General features: G+C 39.9%; 2 protein-coding genes across 2 annotated transcripts in view; one reads left to right on the top strand and one right to left on the bottom strand.

Moving 5' to 3' along the window:
• Positions 1-6,394: 6,394 nt before the first annotated feature.
• Positions 6,395-16,176, bottom strand: LOC306858662 (mRNA-decapping enzyme 1B-like). The gene is made up of 10 exons (XM_079399293.1): positions 15,950-16,176; positions 14,567-14,725; positions 14,372-14,412; positions 13,984-14,111; positions 10,206-10,272; positions 9,399-9,522; positions 9,150-9,272; positions 8,446-9,057; positions 8,180-8,341; positions 6,395-7,299 (listed from the first exon to the last, which is right to left on the bottom strand). Exons 2-10 carry the CDS (start codon positions 14,708-14,710, stop codon positions 7,219-7,221), a joined length of 1,482 nt encoding a protein of 493 aa, XP_079255419.1. The 5' UTR covers positions 14,711-14,725; positions 15,950-16,176; the 3' UTR covers positions 6,395-7,218.
• The window catches only part of LOC306858663 (voltage-dependent L-type calcium channel subunit alpha-1C-like), a 131,098-nt gene continuing 121,880 nt past the window's right edge, over positions 10,819-20,036 (top strand). The window contains exon 1 of the mRNA XM_079399294.1: positions 10,819-11,345. Coding sequence (XP_079255420.1) covers positions 11,219-11,345 — 127 coding nt within the window. The 5' untranslated portion in view covers positions 10,819-11,218. The remainder of the gene's footprint in view (positions 11,346-20,036) is intronic.

Below are 20,036 nucleotides of genomic sequence, written 5' to 3'. Positions count from 1 at the left end.
ACGACCCCCTTTGGTATCTCATACCGTATAGCACAAGAGCAAAGATCATTGTCCAGTTGTTATGGGACAAAAGACGAGAATGGGACGACCCCAATTTACCGGCGAATCTGCTAGCCAGTTGGCATCAATGGGAGAGCAAGCTCCCACAATTGTCGCAGATCTGTCTGCCAAGATGCTACAGTTCTAGCTTGCAGCAACCTGTCAAGACTCAAAGTATTCATGTGTTTTGTGACCCTTCCGAAAGAGCTTATGGTTCGGTAGCATACCTGTGTTCTGAAGACGATCAGGGCACTGTGGAGGTAGCCTTTGTGGCTGCAAGGTCAAGAGTTGCTCCGAAGAAACAGATCTCCATCGCTCGTTTGGAGCTCTGTGCGGCGTTAACAGGAGCACAGCTAGGAGATGTCTTGAAGACAGAATTGACTCTGGACATCCGCCAGTTTGTGTATTGGTCTGACTCGACCACAATTCTTGTGTGGTTGCATTCTGATTCTTGTAGATACAGGGTATTTGTAGGAGTCAGAGTCACTGAAATTCAGGAATTGTCTGACCCTGGATCTTGGCGTTATGTTGACTCTGCAGCCAATCCTGCCGACGATATCACACGCTGGTTGTCATTGACTCAGAGCTGGAGAACGAGATGGAAACGAGGCCCAGCCTTCTTGATGCAATCTAGTAACTGTTGCCCTAAGACACCAGATGGTCAAGTTCCTGAAGAAGCTCCTGAAGAGCTTAAGAAATCTGCATTTTAAGTGAGACTGAAGTTGTTGTACCTGATGCCCTTCAATTCGGTAGCTATCATGAGTTCTTAGAGGCTACAGTGCGATCCCTTCATGGGGCGGCCGATGGAACAGATTCACCTGGTGCTGATGATTTTGAAAAAGCAGTTGTCTATCCTGAGACAATGTCAGAAGCAGGACTTTCCCGAGGAATTTGGTTCGCTGAAGGCAGGGAAAGACATTCCTGCTTACAGCTGACTCATTAAGTTCTGGATTTTACGGGGAAGAGAAGTGATAAAGAAGCATCAGCATAACTGTCTCGATTGTACAAAGTGGAGAGGCAAGCCGATGATTCCAAGGATGTCAGACCTACCTCCATCGAACCTGCGGTTATTCCAACCCCCCTTTTATTCCACGGGAGTCGATTGTTTTGCACCACTGGTAGTAAAGGTGGGCCGCCACACAGAGAAGAGGTGGGGTATTGTATATAAATGCCTCACAACTCGGGCTGTACATCTTGACTTGCTGGATCACATGGATGGAGATTCCTTCTTGCTGTCTCTTAAACGGTTCATTGCTCGGGGAAGGAAACCCTACGAGCTCCTTTCCGATCAAGGAACAAATTTGAAAGGTGGAAGCAAAGAGCTGGAAGACACCTTCATCAGCTTCAGCCTAACCTTAGAGAGCAACTAGCAAAGGAACAAATCAGATTCCGGTTTAATCCTCCCAGTGCGCCTCATTTCGGCGGATCTTGGGAAAGAGAGGTGAGATCTGTGAAGACTGCCTTACGTACCACCTTAGGCGCCCAAACTGTTACTGAGGAGGTATTAAGAACCATCTTGATCGAAGTTGAGAATGTGCTTAATTCTCGACCCTTGGGTTACATCTCAAGTGACGTGGCAGACCCAGATACAGTAACACCAAATTCTTTGTTGATGGGGCGGCCTGACTCCTCTTTGCCTCCGGTCATCTATTCAGATATTGAGCTACTCAGTAGAAAACGTTGGAGACATAGTTAGGTTCTAAGCGATCATTTTTGGAAACATTTTGTCCATGATTTCTTGCCCACTTTACAGTCACGGCAGAAATGGTACCGTGAAAAGGAAAACCTTGCAATTGGTACTGTTGTACTCATTGTTGATGAGCAGCTTCCGAGAGCGCTCTGGAGAGTAGGCACTGTTTCTTCTGTCATCCCCAGTTCAGATGGGAGAGTCAGAACAGCAGTGGTCAAAGTGAAAGATCATACATACACTAGACCAGTGGCTAAGTTGATCGAATTGCCATTGTTGCCCCCAGATTCAGAGAGTAAACGATACTACTGGCAAATTTGCATACCAAATTTGGGGGCGGCTGTAAAAAAAGCCCATGTTCAGTTCATGTTCTTTATAATAAAAGGGCTGTACCGTATTCAACATTGGTCATTTACTCTAGTTGAGTAGGCGCGGTTTATTCAGAGATTGCGTGAGAGCTTCGGAAGAAAAATGGCTAAAGTTCAGTAATGACGGAGAGAATCAGTCCCGCTGTCTGGCATGTGAAAGTTGTGAATTGGTCTGAAATAAGAGGTCATCCTGTGGCAATTTCACGTTGTGAACTGTAGGGAGAATGTTTGTGATCTTGATCGACGGCTGATGATGCATTCCTGTTAATAATCTCTCACCGAAGTTTGCTTTGTGAGGATTTCAATGTGCATCATTGAAGACTGTGAGTTATTTAACTGTGTGTTATTTAACTGTTCTTCATCACTGATTTCCTTGATATACTGCTAAGTTATATTTTGTCTCATACTAGAGTATGAATACGCATTATGTGAAATATTTTGCTAATTGTGACAAGTACGATCGCCATTAAAGAACTGTCGTAACTCAGCATTTTTCCTTTGAACTGTTAGCATTAATTGCACATTTTGAACTTCCATTACTAACTAGTTTCATTTGTGTATTGTAGAACCACACCCAAGAATTATACACACCACACGAACAAGATCCGTTTGCAGTAACAAACATTTATTTATTGACCTCTGCATTTGTTCTCCTCGGATGTTGTGCATCAGTGGACCTTAGACTATAGCTCAATGCCCAAGTTCACAGTTAACCAGACATCTGAACGTTCCTGCGACTGTGAAAACCAACCAGGACTATTGTGATCATTGTTTCTCTCTGCATAATTGCAAGATTGTGTATCCATGAGGTCTAAATGTGTTGTAACTATTTGTTTTCAGTTGTTATTTGCGTAGGCCTACGCTCCTTATATGTACATTGTATTTGCACTTATGTGAACTCTTTAAATCATGAGAGTGTGCATATATTGAGTCGATTTCTTGGTACTCATCTTCTAAAAGAGTAAATTCATAAAGCTGAGATACAACTGCCTGTTTCATTACTCTCTTGGTCACTGGAAATCACTTGTAGTAACTGATACTCTAAGGTGATTTAGTACCGTAACAGTAACCAACGCATTCATACAGTCTCTAGTACAGGATTATTAGTTTTTCTCCAGTCAAAAAGAAGTCAACTAAACCTTGCAACTTTCTCAAACACATAGAGTTCACACTCTTAAAAATAAAGGTGCTTCAAAAGGTTCTTAACAGCGATGCCATAGAAGAAGCATTTTTGGTTCCACAAAGAACCATTCAGTCAAAGTTTATTTAAAGAACCATCTCTTCCTCACCTTTTTATAATCTGAAAAACCTTCTTTCACCACAAAGAACCTTTTGTGAAACAGAAAGGTTCTTCAGATGTTAAAGGTATGGAACCATTTAGACAGAAAGGTTCTTCTATGGCATCGTGAAGCACCTTTGTTTTTAAGAGTGTATTTGGACACTGACAAATGATGCTAGATATTTACTCATCTTAATTTTCTTTTAAACAACTGGTCCCAAACTGATTTTTAGGCGATGTGCACTACCAAAAGATTGGGGGCGTTTTTTATTTTTAAGTAAAACACTGTTTTAAAATTATTACAATTGAAAATAACTTTTATATTTGAATGTATTTTAAAATTTAATTTATTAATTTAATTTATTCCAGTGATGGCAAAGTTCCAAATTTTCAACAGTCCGATACTGCAGTCTACACTGATTTATCAATGTTAAAGCAGTTGTGCTGCTTGCTAATTTTGTGGAAACTGATATTTTTCAGTACTCTTTGATGAATAGATTTACATCATTTTTTAAAAAAATAAATCTTTTGAAATATTATAAATCTTTACTGACATTTTTGAACAGTCTATTGCATCCTTGCTAATTAAGCATTTTGTTTAAAAAATAATGAAGTGTATGCACAAGCATTTACACAAGTGTGGTTCATCACATTAATCATGAAATTACTCTAATGTTTGACATCTTCTGTAGAAAGTCCAAATAATTTTGTCTCCATTTAATCTTTTGTTTCACAATTTAAAACTCATCTTCTTTTTGTGAAATAAAATGGCCTTTTACTCATTTTCTTTAAAACAATCATCTGTCCTCGAGTGAAATCTCATTTGAATTTAATAACTGCATCACTGAACTACATCATCCTGCTTTATTTTAAGCACCATTAAAAAAAATCTACATTCTTTTTCCCTAAAACACGTACACGCTTGATTGTGAGTGTCAGTGTCCAGATGTTATGCTCTAGATTTTACCCACTGACCCAGTTAGTGTAAATAACAGCTTCCATCCTCTAGACAGATACACACCTGCACTAAGTGTGTGTTTGTGCTTGCAGATGTAAACTAAGGATTTCAGTCTTGTGACAATGAAGGTTGACACGGCGATGGTGATTACAAAATGACACATTTTATGCTGCTGGAGAATATGATTTTAAGCTTATTGCAAAATATTCCTTTTGAGAATGTTCTTTAAGAATGTAATTGAAATTTATATAATTATGAATATAAATTAATACTTTTTTTCAACAAGGATGCGTTAAAATTATCAAAAGTGTCAATAAAGACAATTGCAATGTCACAAAAGATTTCTATAAAATACTGTTCTTTTGAACTTTTTAATTAATCAAAGAATCCTGCAAAAATCTATCAGTTTTCACTAAAGCAGCAACTCTTTTAAGAGAAAACAAAAACTGTTTTTACGCTAAAAAAAGCATAAAGTGTCATTTTAAATTGTAATAATACTTCACAATAATATTACACATTTCTGTTAAAAAAAAAACTACTATTTTCAGCATATTTATTTATAAATACTTACAGTGTCTCTTAACCAGACGTCTGGCTAGGACACTTGTGAATTATTATTGATGGTTTTATGTTTGTGTATTAGTGTTATTAAGTCTTGGCGTAGAACTCCATTATCTAAATGTCACGAAACTAAACTCTACTGATGTCCAACATAAACGCTGCAATAAAACCGATCTGTAATTACTGACAGAGTACAAAAATACTTGACAGGTAACACACTTGCATGTGATCCTCCCTTGTTTCCTGTATTCAAACTGCTGGGTTATAATGTGACAGTGTGCGAGTGGAATAAAGCATGGAAATCAGCTGAACCCAGCACACACAGCCAAGCATAAAGGGTACGCTTAACATCTTTCACACGCACTGGAATTATAGCACGTGCACTCCTGGCAACACTCCGGCTGCTGCCATGCTTATTTAGATTAAAGCTCTTATTTGAGATTGATTATGAGTTCATCATCACTAATGCTTATGATAGCTGCTTGCTCATAAATCCACACAATCAGTTATTAACTGGAGATAACATACAGCTGCAGGATCTCTCATAAACAGGGTGCCCACAGCTTTTGACCTATCAAAAACAAAGATTTTTGCCGTTGTTGGTATTTTACTGAATAATGATTTTCATTTGTATGTCAGGTAACAACCCTTGGAATTAAAGAGATTTAAACAATTATACACAAAAAAAATCAACTTAAAATAATTTATTACCACGCTGACTTAAATTTTTTAGTATAGTCAACTTGAAATTTTAAGTTACTCAATGTTAATTTAAAGGACAACTGGATTATTTTAGTTGACTAAACTAAAAATGTTAAGTCAGCGGGGGTAACACATTATTTCAAGTTGAAACAACTATTTTTTTATACTTTGTATTTATGTGTACAAATGTTGACCATAAAGCAAAACAAAACTGAGATTTGATGAACTGTGCAAGACATTATATTATAAGCATGTATTATTAGCTAGTTGATATGTATAAGATGTCCAAAACTAGAAAGATTTACACTCTCTATTGAAACTCTTATATTTTTTTATTAGTTTTTACCTAACTAAAAGTCCAATGTGCTCTTATGGTTACGCAAACCTGTCAGATTGCAAGTTAAACTACCGTTAAAAAGTTTGAGGTTGGTAAGATTTATTTTTTTATGTTTCTGAAAGTCTCTTATGCATTACGCTTCTTAATATTGTACGTGGAGACTTTTTTCTAGGATCATTTGATGAATAGAAAGTTCAAAACAACAGAATTTATTCAAAAGTGAAATATTGAAATATATGTCGTTATTGTTGTTTTTGATCAATTTAATGCAATCTTTGATTAATAAAAGTAGTAATTTCTTTAAAAAAAAAACAACAAAGTAATACCTGACCCCAAACTTTTGAAAGGTATTCTGAAACCTTTCAAACAGGCTTTCTACCATAATAGATCCATGTGTAGCATGTTTAATCTTAATAAGTCATACATTAGCATTATCAACTAGAAAACCAGAACATACACTATATGAGGTGTTGGGGTATTATTTTAATAAGAAAAAAAATGGAACAAAATTAAATTGTCAGCTTGTTTTCAGTTTGACAAGCTACTTGGGAAATACTGATGACATTGTCTTTATTGTTTCTTTAAAAAAAGAAAAACTGAACTGAAAAATATTCCAGCATGTTGATATAAGAACAGAACCATAGAAAAATAGAATATATAGTATATGTACACTTTTGTTTGTATATTTAAACAAAATCTATTTTAATTTTTAAGTGTGAATAAAATTAATAAACAATTTCTGCTGGCTTGTAAAGGGGTGAGGGCAGTTTCTGCCTGTGTCAGCTGAGATATGAAGATGCTAGAAATCAAGACAAAGACATGTTTTCCTTATCTTGTCATATATCATGTTATTTATCATATTATATTTGAGGCTAGGGTACTGTTTTTTCTATCTTTCTTTTGTGGGTCTGTTTCGATATGCAAGGATAAAAATATAATAAAAAAGAAGAATGTCTTTCCACGCAGATTTTAACATACAGCAAATTTCTTGCCCTGTTGTGTAAAAGAAACGTAAAATCCATAAAATTCTTTGTTCAGAAAATTCTAAAATACTTAAGACTGCCCCTTGTGTACAAGTGGCAAATTCAAAGCTGATATTACATTCAGATCGTTCAATTTACTGTATGAAGATCATACAATTTGCAATCAAACTGGTTTTCCCGTTGTGAATCTGGTGCTGAGGTGCTCAACTTCTTGGATGCTACATTCAGAATAGCAGGGTAGTCCTGAGATGGGATGCCGATATGGGTTCAGAGCATGACAGCTGCATGTACGTGTACACGTGCTTCAGAAAGGTTTTGAGCTGGAGTCTGTAGCGAGACGGGAGACATATGCTTCATAGATGGTGTCCAGGAATGAGGCATCATTCTGAATCACAGAAAGAGAGAAACAACCCATTAGAGCAGGGGTGGGCAAACTCTGCCCTTCCAGGCCACTTTCCTTCAGAGTTTAGCTCCAACACCTGAACCAGCTAATCATTGTCTTCAAGACTACTAGAAGGCTACAGGCAGGTGAATTTTACCAGGGTTGGATCAGATCTCTGCAGGAAAGTGGCATGGAAGGGCCAAGTTTGCCCATCACTGCATTAGCGGTACACAGACTATATACACTACCATTCAAAGCTTGTGGTCAATTTTTTTTATTATCAATAATGCATCGATCAAGACATTTATAATGTTATGAAAACTTTTGAACTTTCTATTCATCACAGAATCCTGAAAAAACAAAGAATCAGTTTCCAACATTGATAATAAAAGAGATGTTTCTTTAGCACCAAATCAGCATATTAGAAAGATTTCTGAAGGATCATGTGACAGTGAAGACTGGCGAAGCAGAATTATTACTCCATCGCTGGAACACATTACTTTAAAACATTTAAAATAGAAAACGGTTATTTAGAAATGCAATCATATTTTACAGTATTACTATTTGTACTATATTCTTTATTGAATAAATGCAGCCTTGGTGAGCATAAGAGGCTTCTTTCAAAAACATAAAATCTTACCAAACCCAAACTTTCAAAAAATATAGTGTGTGTATATATAAAATTAAATAATGTGTTAAAACTATATTTCTTCTTGCCTGTTTTCTCTTTTGGTTGAAACTAAAATGGTGTTTTATGCCAACAAAAATCTTGATGGCCAAAATATTGGTGCATCTATAAATTATATTATCAATATTGGAATAATATATATATATATATATATATATATAAAAGAAATAATTGATGGACGTGTTTGGTTCTGACCTTGATAAGGTGGAGCAGTGTGGCCTGTAGCTGAGTCTTGCTAAGTGCTCTGATTTCAACTGGTTCTGGTTCTGCTCTTGTGGTTTTAGTCTGGATGAACACGCTGGGTGACAGAAGCAGGGTGGGGGCTACAGTTGCTGGGATACACTGAGGTGAGCTCACCTGCACCCACACATTAAATCACAGGTTATACATACAGCTGTAGGATGACTTGCCACTTATCTGAGAGGAACATAAAGGCAACAGATCAGAAAAATTTATTTTACCTGTGTCAAATTAGTTTTGCTGAGACTGGAGCTGCTGGTGGTCAGACTGGGCTGTAGAAGCTCTTGCTCCTGCTGCACCAATGTGAGCCTCTGCAGAAGCTCATGTGGCGACACCACGTTCCCTGCCACTCCAGCAGGGGGTGCTTTATTTGGGACATAGAGCAAGTGCTGAGCTGGGACCAGCCCTGAGGCTTTAGCCATAGGGTGGATTTGGGGCCCCACGCCACTTTCTCCCTGATTTAATGGTAAGGAAGGCATCCCTGGACTTCCTGCCACAGGAAGAGGGTTCATTAGCAGTTTTTGTATTGGGTCAGGCTGGTTCTGGACTGCCCCGTTTTCACACAGGCGGCTATCTGGGATTTCAGACAGGGGCTGCAGCAGTGAACCAGACATGAGCTTGTGGATGGCTGGGCAGTGCTGCATGGGGGTGTTGGACACCACAGCGCCACCTGCTGGAGTAGGGTCATCATAAGACAGCGAGCGGGCCACCGCAGACCGTGTTGGACCCAGCCTGCTGACAGTTGCGGTGGGCTGTAGCGAGACAGAGTCCGGTTTTGACTGAGCACCGAACAAAGTGACAACTGAGAGGTGCTTTGTGTCCATCTCTGTATCCTGAGAGAATGAAAGATTCTTTTTTATATTTAAATATTACATTTATGTTATGTCTGCTGTGTCACAAACATGCTGAGGTAGAGTATTCACACCTGCTGCGTTTGTCCCTGAATGTGTATCTCCTGTGCTGGTTTGAGGGGAATGGGTTTGATCAGATGGGGGTTTCCATAGATGACACCACAACTGCCAATTTCTTTCGGCTCGCTGAGTTTTCCCTAAAAAGGAAGGAAGAAAACACAAGTAGGAGAAATGTACTGTGCACTGGTGACATCTAGTGTATATAAAGCACCTTAATACAGTACTTGTTCAAGACAAAAAGAAGACATTAAGACGTGTGTTACCTTGTCATAGTCATCTTGTGCTTTTGTGAGCATCTGCATTATATCCACACCCTGCTCTGCAGATCGTGGAGAGACAGAGCCAATTGCCATTTGCGGCTGTAACTGCTGTTCCTGCCCTGCCAAACTGACAAGCATAAAGAAAGATTGAGTGTGAGAAAGTAAGAGCTAGGGTTGTAAAACAGTTTTTTTTTTCTTTTTAAACCGAAACCAAATGATTTTCCCAACATGTGGTTTTGTTAACAGCTTTTGAATATCTGCCATATGGAGAAAAGTAATAAAATACTCAAGAGTGTTTCCTCTTCCACAAAAGAACAAAATAACGACAAATTGTAAGCTTGATGTTGGAACTCATTGTGACTAGATAAAAAGATTGGGTACTGCTAAATCAGGGGTGTCCAATCCTGTTCCTGGAGAGCCACCTTCCATCCTCCTGCCCTAATTAAAGACATTTGATCCAGCCAATCGTTTAACTAGAAATTTCTAGGCATGTGTGTTGTAGCAAAACTCTTCAGGTGCACCTGGGATTGGACACCTCTACACTAAGCCCGATTCGGAAACAAATAAATCTTACGAGCAGACTCTTGTAATGAATGAGTCTTGAATAAATCTAAAATTTGTGTAATTTTTAATAATTAAACATTCTAGAGAGAAAAAACAAACATTAAATTGTGTTAAACAATGTTCTGATTCCTCATAGAAGTACCAGAACAATCATTAAGGGAATTAAGGAATTGGAATCATTAAATGGAGCTAGAATCAGAACCAGAATTAAAAGTTGTACGAGTTGCAGATGAAGAAGAAACTTACTTCTTCATGAGCTCCGCTATACGCTGACAGTCTTCTTTATCATAGAACCAGATGCCGTAGATGGACACTGCCAAAAAAAAAAACATATATACATATTAACATTAATCTTAATCAAAGATTCAATCAAAACCAATGAAGTTCATAACACAGCATCAGAATTAGCAGTAGAAAAGGACCACTAAACCTGACAGCATACATGCACTTACAGTACCATCATATACATGCATACACACACTCCACTCAAGCCGAAATTCCTTTCCCAGAGAGCCCAAACTCCCAAGTGCCCAAGCAGAACTAGAGGCAACTGCTGTGCCAGGACACCAAAATGTCTTTAAAGACCAAGATGAAGTCTTCAGATGCTTGTAGCAACAGTCACTGGTCATTTTAAAGAGCAACCGTATTAGAAACAATTAATAGAGATTTTAGTGATAAGTTCAGACTGTGGTTCCTCATGAGCCCTCATGAACTAAACTTAGAGTCTGGTGCTGACAGCTGAATCAGGACCTGTTCTGTTCACCTCCAGAAGTAGCAGAGAGATAACAAAACCAAGGGTGAGTAAACAAAAAGAGAGAGAGAGAGAGAGAGAGAGAGAAGGAGAAAGGGTTGGTGCTGTATCCACAATCGTTCATTCTCAGAGCAGAGAGCACCACACGGGTCAGCGCCTGGGGGAAAAACCCAAACAAAATACTGCCTGGGAACCGAAGAACACAACTCTGAGAGAGAGAGAGAGAGAGAGAGAGAGCAGGGGGAGGAGAACAAGGACAGAGAGGGATGAGAGGACACTGCGAAACCTCTTGAAGTTGAACTTAGCAAAACACAACAAAGAGGAAAGAAAAATAGTTACCCGAACCACACATCCTCGCTCGTGTCAGAGAGTGCAGAAGCGTTCGCTGCATGTTTTACTGAATGGAGCGGAAACCACGCGCAGTGAGGAGACGGTGAACTTCTGACCGACTTCAAACAGACTAAAGCTTCAATCTGCCGAGGATTCAAATCTCAGTAAGAGAAAAAAGATGCTGCGGGGGCTGTTCAATCGGCGCAGGCTGAAGCACGAGCGACTGGAAGAGGAAGTGGAGGTGCGGTTCAAAGGGAAGCTGGTGTCGGAGAGAGAGCTGGGCTACACATTCGTGCGGCCAGGAGGTAAGAGCTTTGTATACACAAGAGTCCTGCTGAAAGTCTCCTGCTACACAGTCACAAATCACAATCACAGCACTGCGTTTGTTTAAGAGAGGAGCTGACGGAATCCAGCACCCTCTGCACATGAGGAAGAGCGATGTATTTAAGACAGACAGTGTAGGTCTTACGTCCCATTGTCTGAAACCTTATTAATAGCGTTTGTAAAGACATTATTATTGCCAATACCAAGTATTCAACTATTAACAAAGTAACTCTTGCACTGCACCATTTGTGCTACAGACACGAACAGTACCTCAAATCGTGTGGCTATTGCGGAGAGCTGTATTATAAGATTTAGTTTTCATCTGGTGGATAATATAAGAGGAAAATATTACTTAGATTGACATTAAACCAGGGATAGTAGCCATATCTAGAAACCAGAATAGAGTCCTGCAGGAATGAGTCCAAAACCTGGCAATGCACTTCTGGTTCCATCGTCCCAATATCAGTGGGTATTTTTAATGGGATTTAGTTTAATGCCTAAAATAAGGTCTCAAGACATTTTTGCGCTGCATTCTATAACAAGTACAGAAGTAATACCATACTTGTGATTTAAGCTTTTAAGTATCCTGAAAATGAAGGCTGATGAGGACATTACACCGTATTGATGTCAAAAACAGTAAATCTTATCTGCTTACTAGTCCACTTTTCCAACTTCACTGTTATTATACTCGCCGTCTTAGAAACTATTCTACCTCAAACCTTCCAACTTGCAGATTTTAAATAAAGATTGAAAGAGCTGTCGGAAGCTTAATGTCAGTGACTTTGAAATCACGCCACCATGGTGTAGTTAGTTTATAGCCTAAATGTAGTTTTTTCTTCTTCTAGCGATTGTATTTAGATTAAAAAAAATTATGAATATTGTGTTCATTTGTGAGGATTATCTTGATAATGTTCTTCTTCTTGATGAGAATCATAAGCATTTATTGCTCACAGAGTTTATTTTTATCTGCAATAATCTTAAAGTCAATGGAAAAATCCTATTGGCTTTTTGTTTATGGAACCACGGTGATGCTAACTTATTGGTTGGCCTACAAAATGACATCATCCCTGAATAATTCTATATAATTGAGCCTTATTGGTGGGCTCTTTTGACAGTAAACTATGGTGGCCCAGCAGTCCACAACAACATGTAGGACTAATTCAGTAGTGTTGTGCTAATTTCATTGTGTTGTGGAGATTACATTGTGTTGTACACTACTGGGTCACTGTAGTAACCAACTTCCCTAGACTACCCCAGAACGAGTAACAACACATTAACAACCATTTAGAACATTTTTACAACCACAGAGCAGTTCTATGGCTACCACTCATAACATTCTACAATCGAAGTGCCGAGTTCGATCGGAAATAAAAATCCACTCTGTGGCACATAATTCAGTGAAATAGTTGGCCAGTAAACTGTCATAGATAGATTTTCCCATCAGTCTAGTAAGCAGTAGCACAGATTTTCACTGTCACTGCAGTGCTCAAACATCAGTTTTGTACTGGCTGAAACATCAAGATCTACAATGATTCATTCAATCAGCCTGAAGTACTTAAGGCTTTTCCACATGCACCATTTACAGGTCTCTTGATCATGAATTTCCTTGGAAGCCTATGCATGTGTGTGTGTGAGAGAGGCTTGTTATCTAATCAGGATTGGCTGGTCAGGTCTGTGATGCTGGCAGGAAACTGGAAGAGAAACACACATACTTCTCTGCACCATATAAGGCACTCTGGCTCTGGGGCCTCTCATGCAGGCACGCCTGCCAGGGATCTCTGAGCTCACACACACACAGACGCCAGTCTGACAGCTCTCTCAATTCAAACACACTTTTACTGCTGTTACGTTCTTCACTTTTTGGATGGATGCTCACCCTGTACTGCCTGTGCTCACCCTGTACTGCCTGTGCTGTTTACACCTGGTATTAAAATCTGTTTGACACTGCATGCCAAATACACACCCAAATGGGGTCCAAAACATTTGGCCAACATGCACCATCCATGTCCAGCCCAATTTTTCAGTCTGTGCAGCTGTGTGCGGGGATGTTTGAGTGATCTGAGCCCTTCCAAAGAAAGATCCATGTGCATCTATTTGCACTCATGGTCAGTGAAGTTTACTTTCAAAGGCTTGCTTGTTCGACTAAGCATGAGATTGAGGGAAACACGGAAAATTAAGTATATCTGGGCCTTTGTGGGCTGAACATCAGAATATTAAATTTCCCCAAACAAAGAGTAATACTAGATGAGTCCATATACCAAATCCTCATGCAAGCATTCCTGTACCTCAAGCATTAGAGCATGGCGCTAGCAACACCTAGGCCATAGGTTCGATTCACAGGGAATGCATGAATTGTTAAAAAAAAAATTGCAATGCAAGTCACTTTCGATAAAAGCACCAAAATGTATAAATGTGCAATGCACATTGAGGTTTTTAACCCTGTATGATATAAAATTGTTTCTAACACAGATACTTTCATCTTGTCACATTATTTAAGGATTTGTTCATGAAAAACAACTTTAACAATAAACCAAATCTGCATACTTTTAGCTATGTGTAATATTATACCGCTGTATGAGCTCTTTTAGCTTTACTCTGATGCATTTGCGTTTGACTTACAGCGAGCGTTCCTGTACAGGAGAAATGGATGCTGCAGCTGGAAATCTAAGTCTTTAGTAATGGGTTCGGTCAGGTTGTCCATGCTCAAACGATTCAGGATAGTGAAGCCGTGCCTGGGGGAGGCAAGCCTGAAGCACAAAAAAACTGACATTAGAACTCACAACATGAGTTGGAAACTAAAGCTTATGAGTCTGACGGACCTAAACAACTGTGAGTAGGTGTTTTGCAGTATTAGTGCATCAAGCATACAGTGTGATATCAGAAGGCTAAGGAATATCACGCAAGTTATTTTTTTTTACATTTAGAACTGAGTTAGATCTCTAGGGTTCTGATTCAGGACATATGTGTGTGTTGCTTCACTGTTGAAAACATCAGAAAACACACAAACCTGTTATAGACAAACAGAGTTCCCTCCACATTTGTCTTTTCCTGCAGAACACAAATGCATTTATATATTTAACTAAAAATAAAAATAAACTAATATTTAAAAAAAAAAAAAAAAAAAGTGTCAAAATATTTATTGAATAATCAATCATCTACCCATCCATTAACTGTTATTAATTTTGTTGATATCATGGTTTACCCATTCATTAGTGGTGTTGTTGAAGGTGTAAAGTGCTACTTGGCTGGCCAGGTCTGTGATGCTGCTGATGTAGGGGTCGAGTCTCTTTAGGGCAGACAGACTCATGGATAAACAGCTCCCGACACCACCTGTGCTTGCAGTCATGACTCCAGTCCTGCTCTGTTAATAAAATATATGGTTTTTAAATAAAACTATGCAGATGCCCGAGATTACGGTTTACTAAAACATTCAGATTTAATTCCATCAACCGTAAGGCTGATCAGCAATTGTTTACATGCATCAGTATCATTATAGTCTATTAGGAATATTTTAACTACTCCACAAAAATACTTTATCTGAAATATATTTTAATGTATGAACTTAACTCTATACTGCACGTTTTATTGTTTTGTAAAATGTTCTTTCTGCATACATGCACATTGTCTTATATGTCCCATTTATGACCTAAAGCTGTGCCTACAAAAATCTCCACTGGCCTAGTTGTGTCTCAATAATACTTTATTCTAGTGTAAATGTAGACATAAAATTTAGATATAAAGTTGAAAGTAAAAAAAAAGAAAAAACACCCACCCAACAAAATTAAAACAAAGCTTTACACAACGAATGCGTGAGCTGAACCTGGATGCTTTGCTCCTTGTTTACAAGCAAGCAGAGGACTCTTGTGAATGCGTGTTGAAGACTAACATGGAAGAGAATAAATTGTTGAATAAAATTGTTATTTTGGTTTTCTTTGCGCACAAAAAAGTAGCTTCATAACATGTCACATGGACTATTTAGTCTTTGCTACCTTTCTGGGCCTTGAACGTGTCAGTTGTGTTGCTGTCTATGCAGGGTCAGAAAGCTCTCGGATTTCATCAAAAATATCTTAATGTGTGTTCTGAAGATGAACGAAGGTCATACAGGTTTGGAACTACATGAGGGTGAGTAATTAATGACCGAATTTTCCTTTTTGGGTGAACTAAACTTTTAAAAACAATAATGTATGCACACATTTAAATATTTTATAAAGGTAAGCCCGTTTAAATTTATTAAATAAATCAGAGCAGTGAAAGTAATTTGAATATATGATAATACAGAGTATACATTCATAACTTAATACAATAAATAAGGCTTAAATAAGACAATAAAATGTATATTATAAAGCAAATGTGAGCAACCCGTGCCAGACTCACAGCCATGATCATTTATATCCGTAGCACAAACTCCTCGGGACGGTTTACAACAGAAGTTTGGCACCCCCCAACCGTGTATGAACAACAGAAATACTGATGCTTGCCACCAATAATTGAATAATTCATGCCTCCACAAGTTTACAAATCAAATAACTGAGGCCTTGGTTAGCTGCTGCTGCCCTGTTATAGATCGGACAGGAGTGTAACTTACCTGCACTTAAAATACCGCACAAATCCAAAAACTCCTTTAAAACGAGATTCAACTCTGTAAAACAGGACTGAAACACTTTACTTCACGTTCCGGTCTACTGATATATGATTTAAATGATCTACAAACTAGTAAAACACGAATAAATCGCTTTCTTTCACTTATCTAACTCCTGATCGGCTACCGCTCTCGCCATGTTTGCGCTGTCAAGAAGACAGCACGAGTTGATCGCTGAGCTCGCGCGCACACAGGAAAAGTAATCGATGCGCGTGGATAACCGATGAGCCTGAAGCCCCGCCCCCTACAGCTGCATGGCTTGCGCTCACCTGAGACCCACCAGACCTTTAGTTTTTACATCTTGGTCATTGATAGTGATACTGATAAAGTGAGCTGAGGATCTTGAGGATTTGAAATTCTCGCATTCCTGCACTATTCATTCTCTGGTAGGCATTAAGTTTTTGTAATTGTTTAGTTTGTTTGTTTGTGTTCTTTCTAAAACACATAGGCCACATGCAGTTCAGAGGATTTACTGTCCTGCTGCAATTTTTTAAAAGTCAAACCTCCCTATGTTACTGCAATTTAATGGCGCGCTTAGGAACCCCCTAACCCCCCCCCCCCCCCCCCCCCCGTTCTATTCCAGTAGAAATTAATTGCAAAACCCCATAATCAAATATTTATATTATCTCTATTTATCCCCCTGTATTATCTGACGCTTTTGGCTTATTAAAATAATCATGTCTCACTAAAAATGATGTGCTTTAAAATTGCACTAGTAACCGAATTCCTGCTTTTGCATGATGCTGCATTCATGATAACTGTCATGTCAGCCAATACAACATTAACATAACGTTCAAATGTGTGCACCCTTAACAGAACTTTCAACTAGGTACGTTACATGAAGGCTGCAACAGGAAAAACGTAGAGACTGAATGCTATTGTGCCCTTGAGCAAGACACCAGGGTTGCTTCAGGGTGAGTGTTGTATTATAACTAGCTAGTCTTTTCCAAAATGCACCTTCTAAAGGATAATTTACTCAACGACACTTTACTCATTTACCACTAGAGGGCATCACTATACAATTACTCATGATCTGTCATCGTTCTCCGCAGGATTTCAGACCTATTCCAGAGAGCACAGCAGCCCATCCAGTTTTTATAATGTTGTCAAAATTAATCTTTTTAAGTACAAATTTGACAAAACTTGCCAAAAAGTTGGTAAACTTGATCAATTAACATTTATCTTAGACGTAAAACCTATATATTCAGTATATTTAATTCCCATTACATGGAGATAAATAGGATAAGAGTCAGTACAGAAGGGAAGAGGATGTGTTGCCTCAGTTATGTTTAGTTAATTTATTAATTATAGTGTTAGTAAAAGAGAAATGCAGCCTGTGGCTGTAGAGCACGGCCACTGCTGTATATCACATTCAGTGTGCAGACAGAGACATGATTCGTCTTGACATTTGAAATGTGGGTCTGGAAGCTGGGAGGAACTTTGTAATCTTTGAAGCCACGCATTAACCAGTTTTCCTTCTGTACCGATGGCCGTGATTCTTTGGATCCCTGGATTCCCAGAAGCTTATGATTACAGGGTGGCACTGAAAAACACTTTCCTCTGGGCTTTGTATAAACATACCAAAGTTAATCAATTATTTGAGGATGCTGAAGGGAAATTGCTGACCTCTGTCATGAACTTTTGTTCAAAGCCAAATTCAATCAAAGAACTTGGCCGTGGATTGAACGTCCATGCACTGGGAGAGCTTGTTTTTCATTCATCCAGAGGGACGTCTGAAAACCTGCAGTTTTGAGTGCCTCTCTTTCCTGTTACATGCTTCATGATTCTTCTGACTGATTGAAGATTTAAAATCTGCAATTCTGATGCGTAGAGAGTGAGAAATGATAGTCTGGGGGCAGGGGATGTCTCTTGGGACATGTGAAGTTTTCTCATGGCTGGAGGGAGGGACCGGGGAAGGGCCTGCTAAATTCGTACTAGGCCGTTTGCTGATGAAAGATTCTCGGTCATCTTGCAGAAATTCCCAGGCCCCATCGTCCCCTTTATCAGAGCCCGCCAGTCCTCAGGAAACAGCCTGTCCTGCCATGGGAAGATCAGGCCGGTTAAACCTCAGCTGAAGGGAAAAATCAGCCCCGACACCTGCTGCTGGGGAACTCAACATTCTCCCCAGAAGTGGCATCCCGGCAGCAGGAAGTGGATAATGTCTAAACATGGTGCATGGAGCCGTGACTGTGAGCATATTTACGCCAGATTGGTTGTGGTACAAATCACCCTCTGACATGATTCCGGACTGTAAAAGAGCTCGAATCGGTTCCTAGTCTGGCTACGCTTCACTGGAGCTGATTCCCAAGTTTGCTCTCTCCCCCTCAAGAGATACAGCCCGTGTGGAAAAGCGTGGAGGATTTATTCTCCTTTCTAGCGCAGTCACATCTGGAAGCAGTCAGGGAGTCTACAGGGGAGGGGGTTTGGTCGTCAGATCATTGCAGAGAGGCTGGTGGTGTGCGCTCTCTCTCCGCAGGGCCACAGACTGACTACTCCCCTTTCTCTCCAATATGGACTGGACGCGGCCGATTCTGCACTCTATTTCCTAACGAGGCGCGACGCAAATTACGCCTGTTGTGGAACATCTCAGATGGAATCGATCATATGTGAAGACTGAAGCCCGTGAGATCTGGAATATACACACCTTTTACCTTTTGCTGCGCTTTCTGAAACGGTCTCTGAAACATACGCCCGCTTTTCCTGCGCTTCTTCTGGCTCTCGCAGCATCCTTTTCGAACCGTTTCCGAGCGAATCGCGCCGATTTGATTATCGATTATCAGCAAGCGGCGCTGGTATCATGTTTCTTAGGTAGGGCCCGGATGTTCCAAAGATGCACTGGTTCGTTTTTTTAGGTGGTTCTTGCGATTATCCTTTCCTGATCTTTAGCTCCATAATGGGGATCAGGTAATATTAACTAAGCCGCAAGAGAAGGAATATCTTACGCTTTGCGTTTTTCATTTTTTCTTCCCCCTTTTTTTCTTTAATTTCTTTCCCTTGGGTCGTTTTTTCCTACCCCCTCCTTTTTTTACAACCTTTTCTTCAATTCACCTTCGGATAAAGCTGGACCACATATATGGTAAATGAAAGCAAAAACATGTACATACCGGAGGACACCCTTGAAAACCATCAAGGTAATTTCTCTATTTGTCTTCCCTTGTTTGGAAACTGTGTGTGTGTGTGTGTGCGTGTGTGTGCGCCATATGGATGTGTTGGGGGGTGTATGATGAGTGTGTTGGGATTATCATGGGCATGACGCGGGGGTGTACCCAAACCCGAACCTTTCCATTTTCAAACACACTATGCGCACACATATCTCCTTTGGAGGACGATCAACAAATGTCATGCAATATAACCACTCATGCCCGACAGCTATTTTATTATTATTTTGGAGGGAAATGCGTTTATGTAGTTGATGAACTTGTTGGATGCCTCGCAACGGCTTGATTATGCATATAGATTATGTGGCCAGAGACGCGCGCACAGATGCCAATCGATTATCCTGTCAGCTGCTTCATACTTAAAATGGCCTTTTAATCTTTTTGTGCGGCCAGACTGCATTGATCACAGTCCAGCAGTTGAAATGAACTCGGGGTGGTGTCATCGGCGCATCAGTTCACAGTGATTATTATGTTGAGAGCATCTCAAATGGTGAAATGAAGCGCCATCAGTGATGCCCCCTCATTCTAGCGTGCATCTGTTGAATTTCCCTTCTTATCAGACAGCTGGTGTGGCGCAGCAGTCTCCACAGGTTGCGCGCTTGTGAAGAGCGCGGAGCCTCGCTCTCTTCCCTTCACAAGATCCCCCTCCGTCCAGGGCCTCCAGCCGTCGCCTGTTGGCGCCGTGGCAACGGAGCTGCCGACCCATAGCAACAGCGCGGCTCGCGATAAGCCCGCTACCCGCGCGCGCACCTGCCGCACCTGAGTGAACAAACGCATCCGAGCAAAGCCTGTAAATTGCTGTCAATAATATAGCCCCGCCCCCTCAGGCCTACTGCACATCTGTCATGCAAAAAAGCTAGTAGATTATGACAACT

Source organism: Barbus barbus (assembly GCF_936440315.1).
Source record: "Barbus barbus genome assembly, chromosome: 39".
In the NCBI taxonomy this organism is placed as follows: Eukaryota; Metazoa; Chordata; class Actinopteri; order Cypriniformes; family Cyprinidae; genus Barbus; species Barbus barbus.
This window is presented reverse-complemented; position numbering and strand designations above follow the sequence as displayed.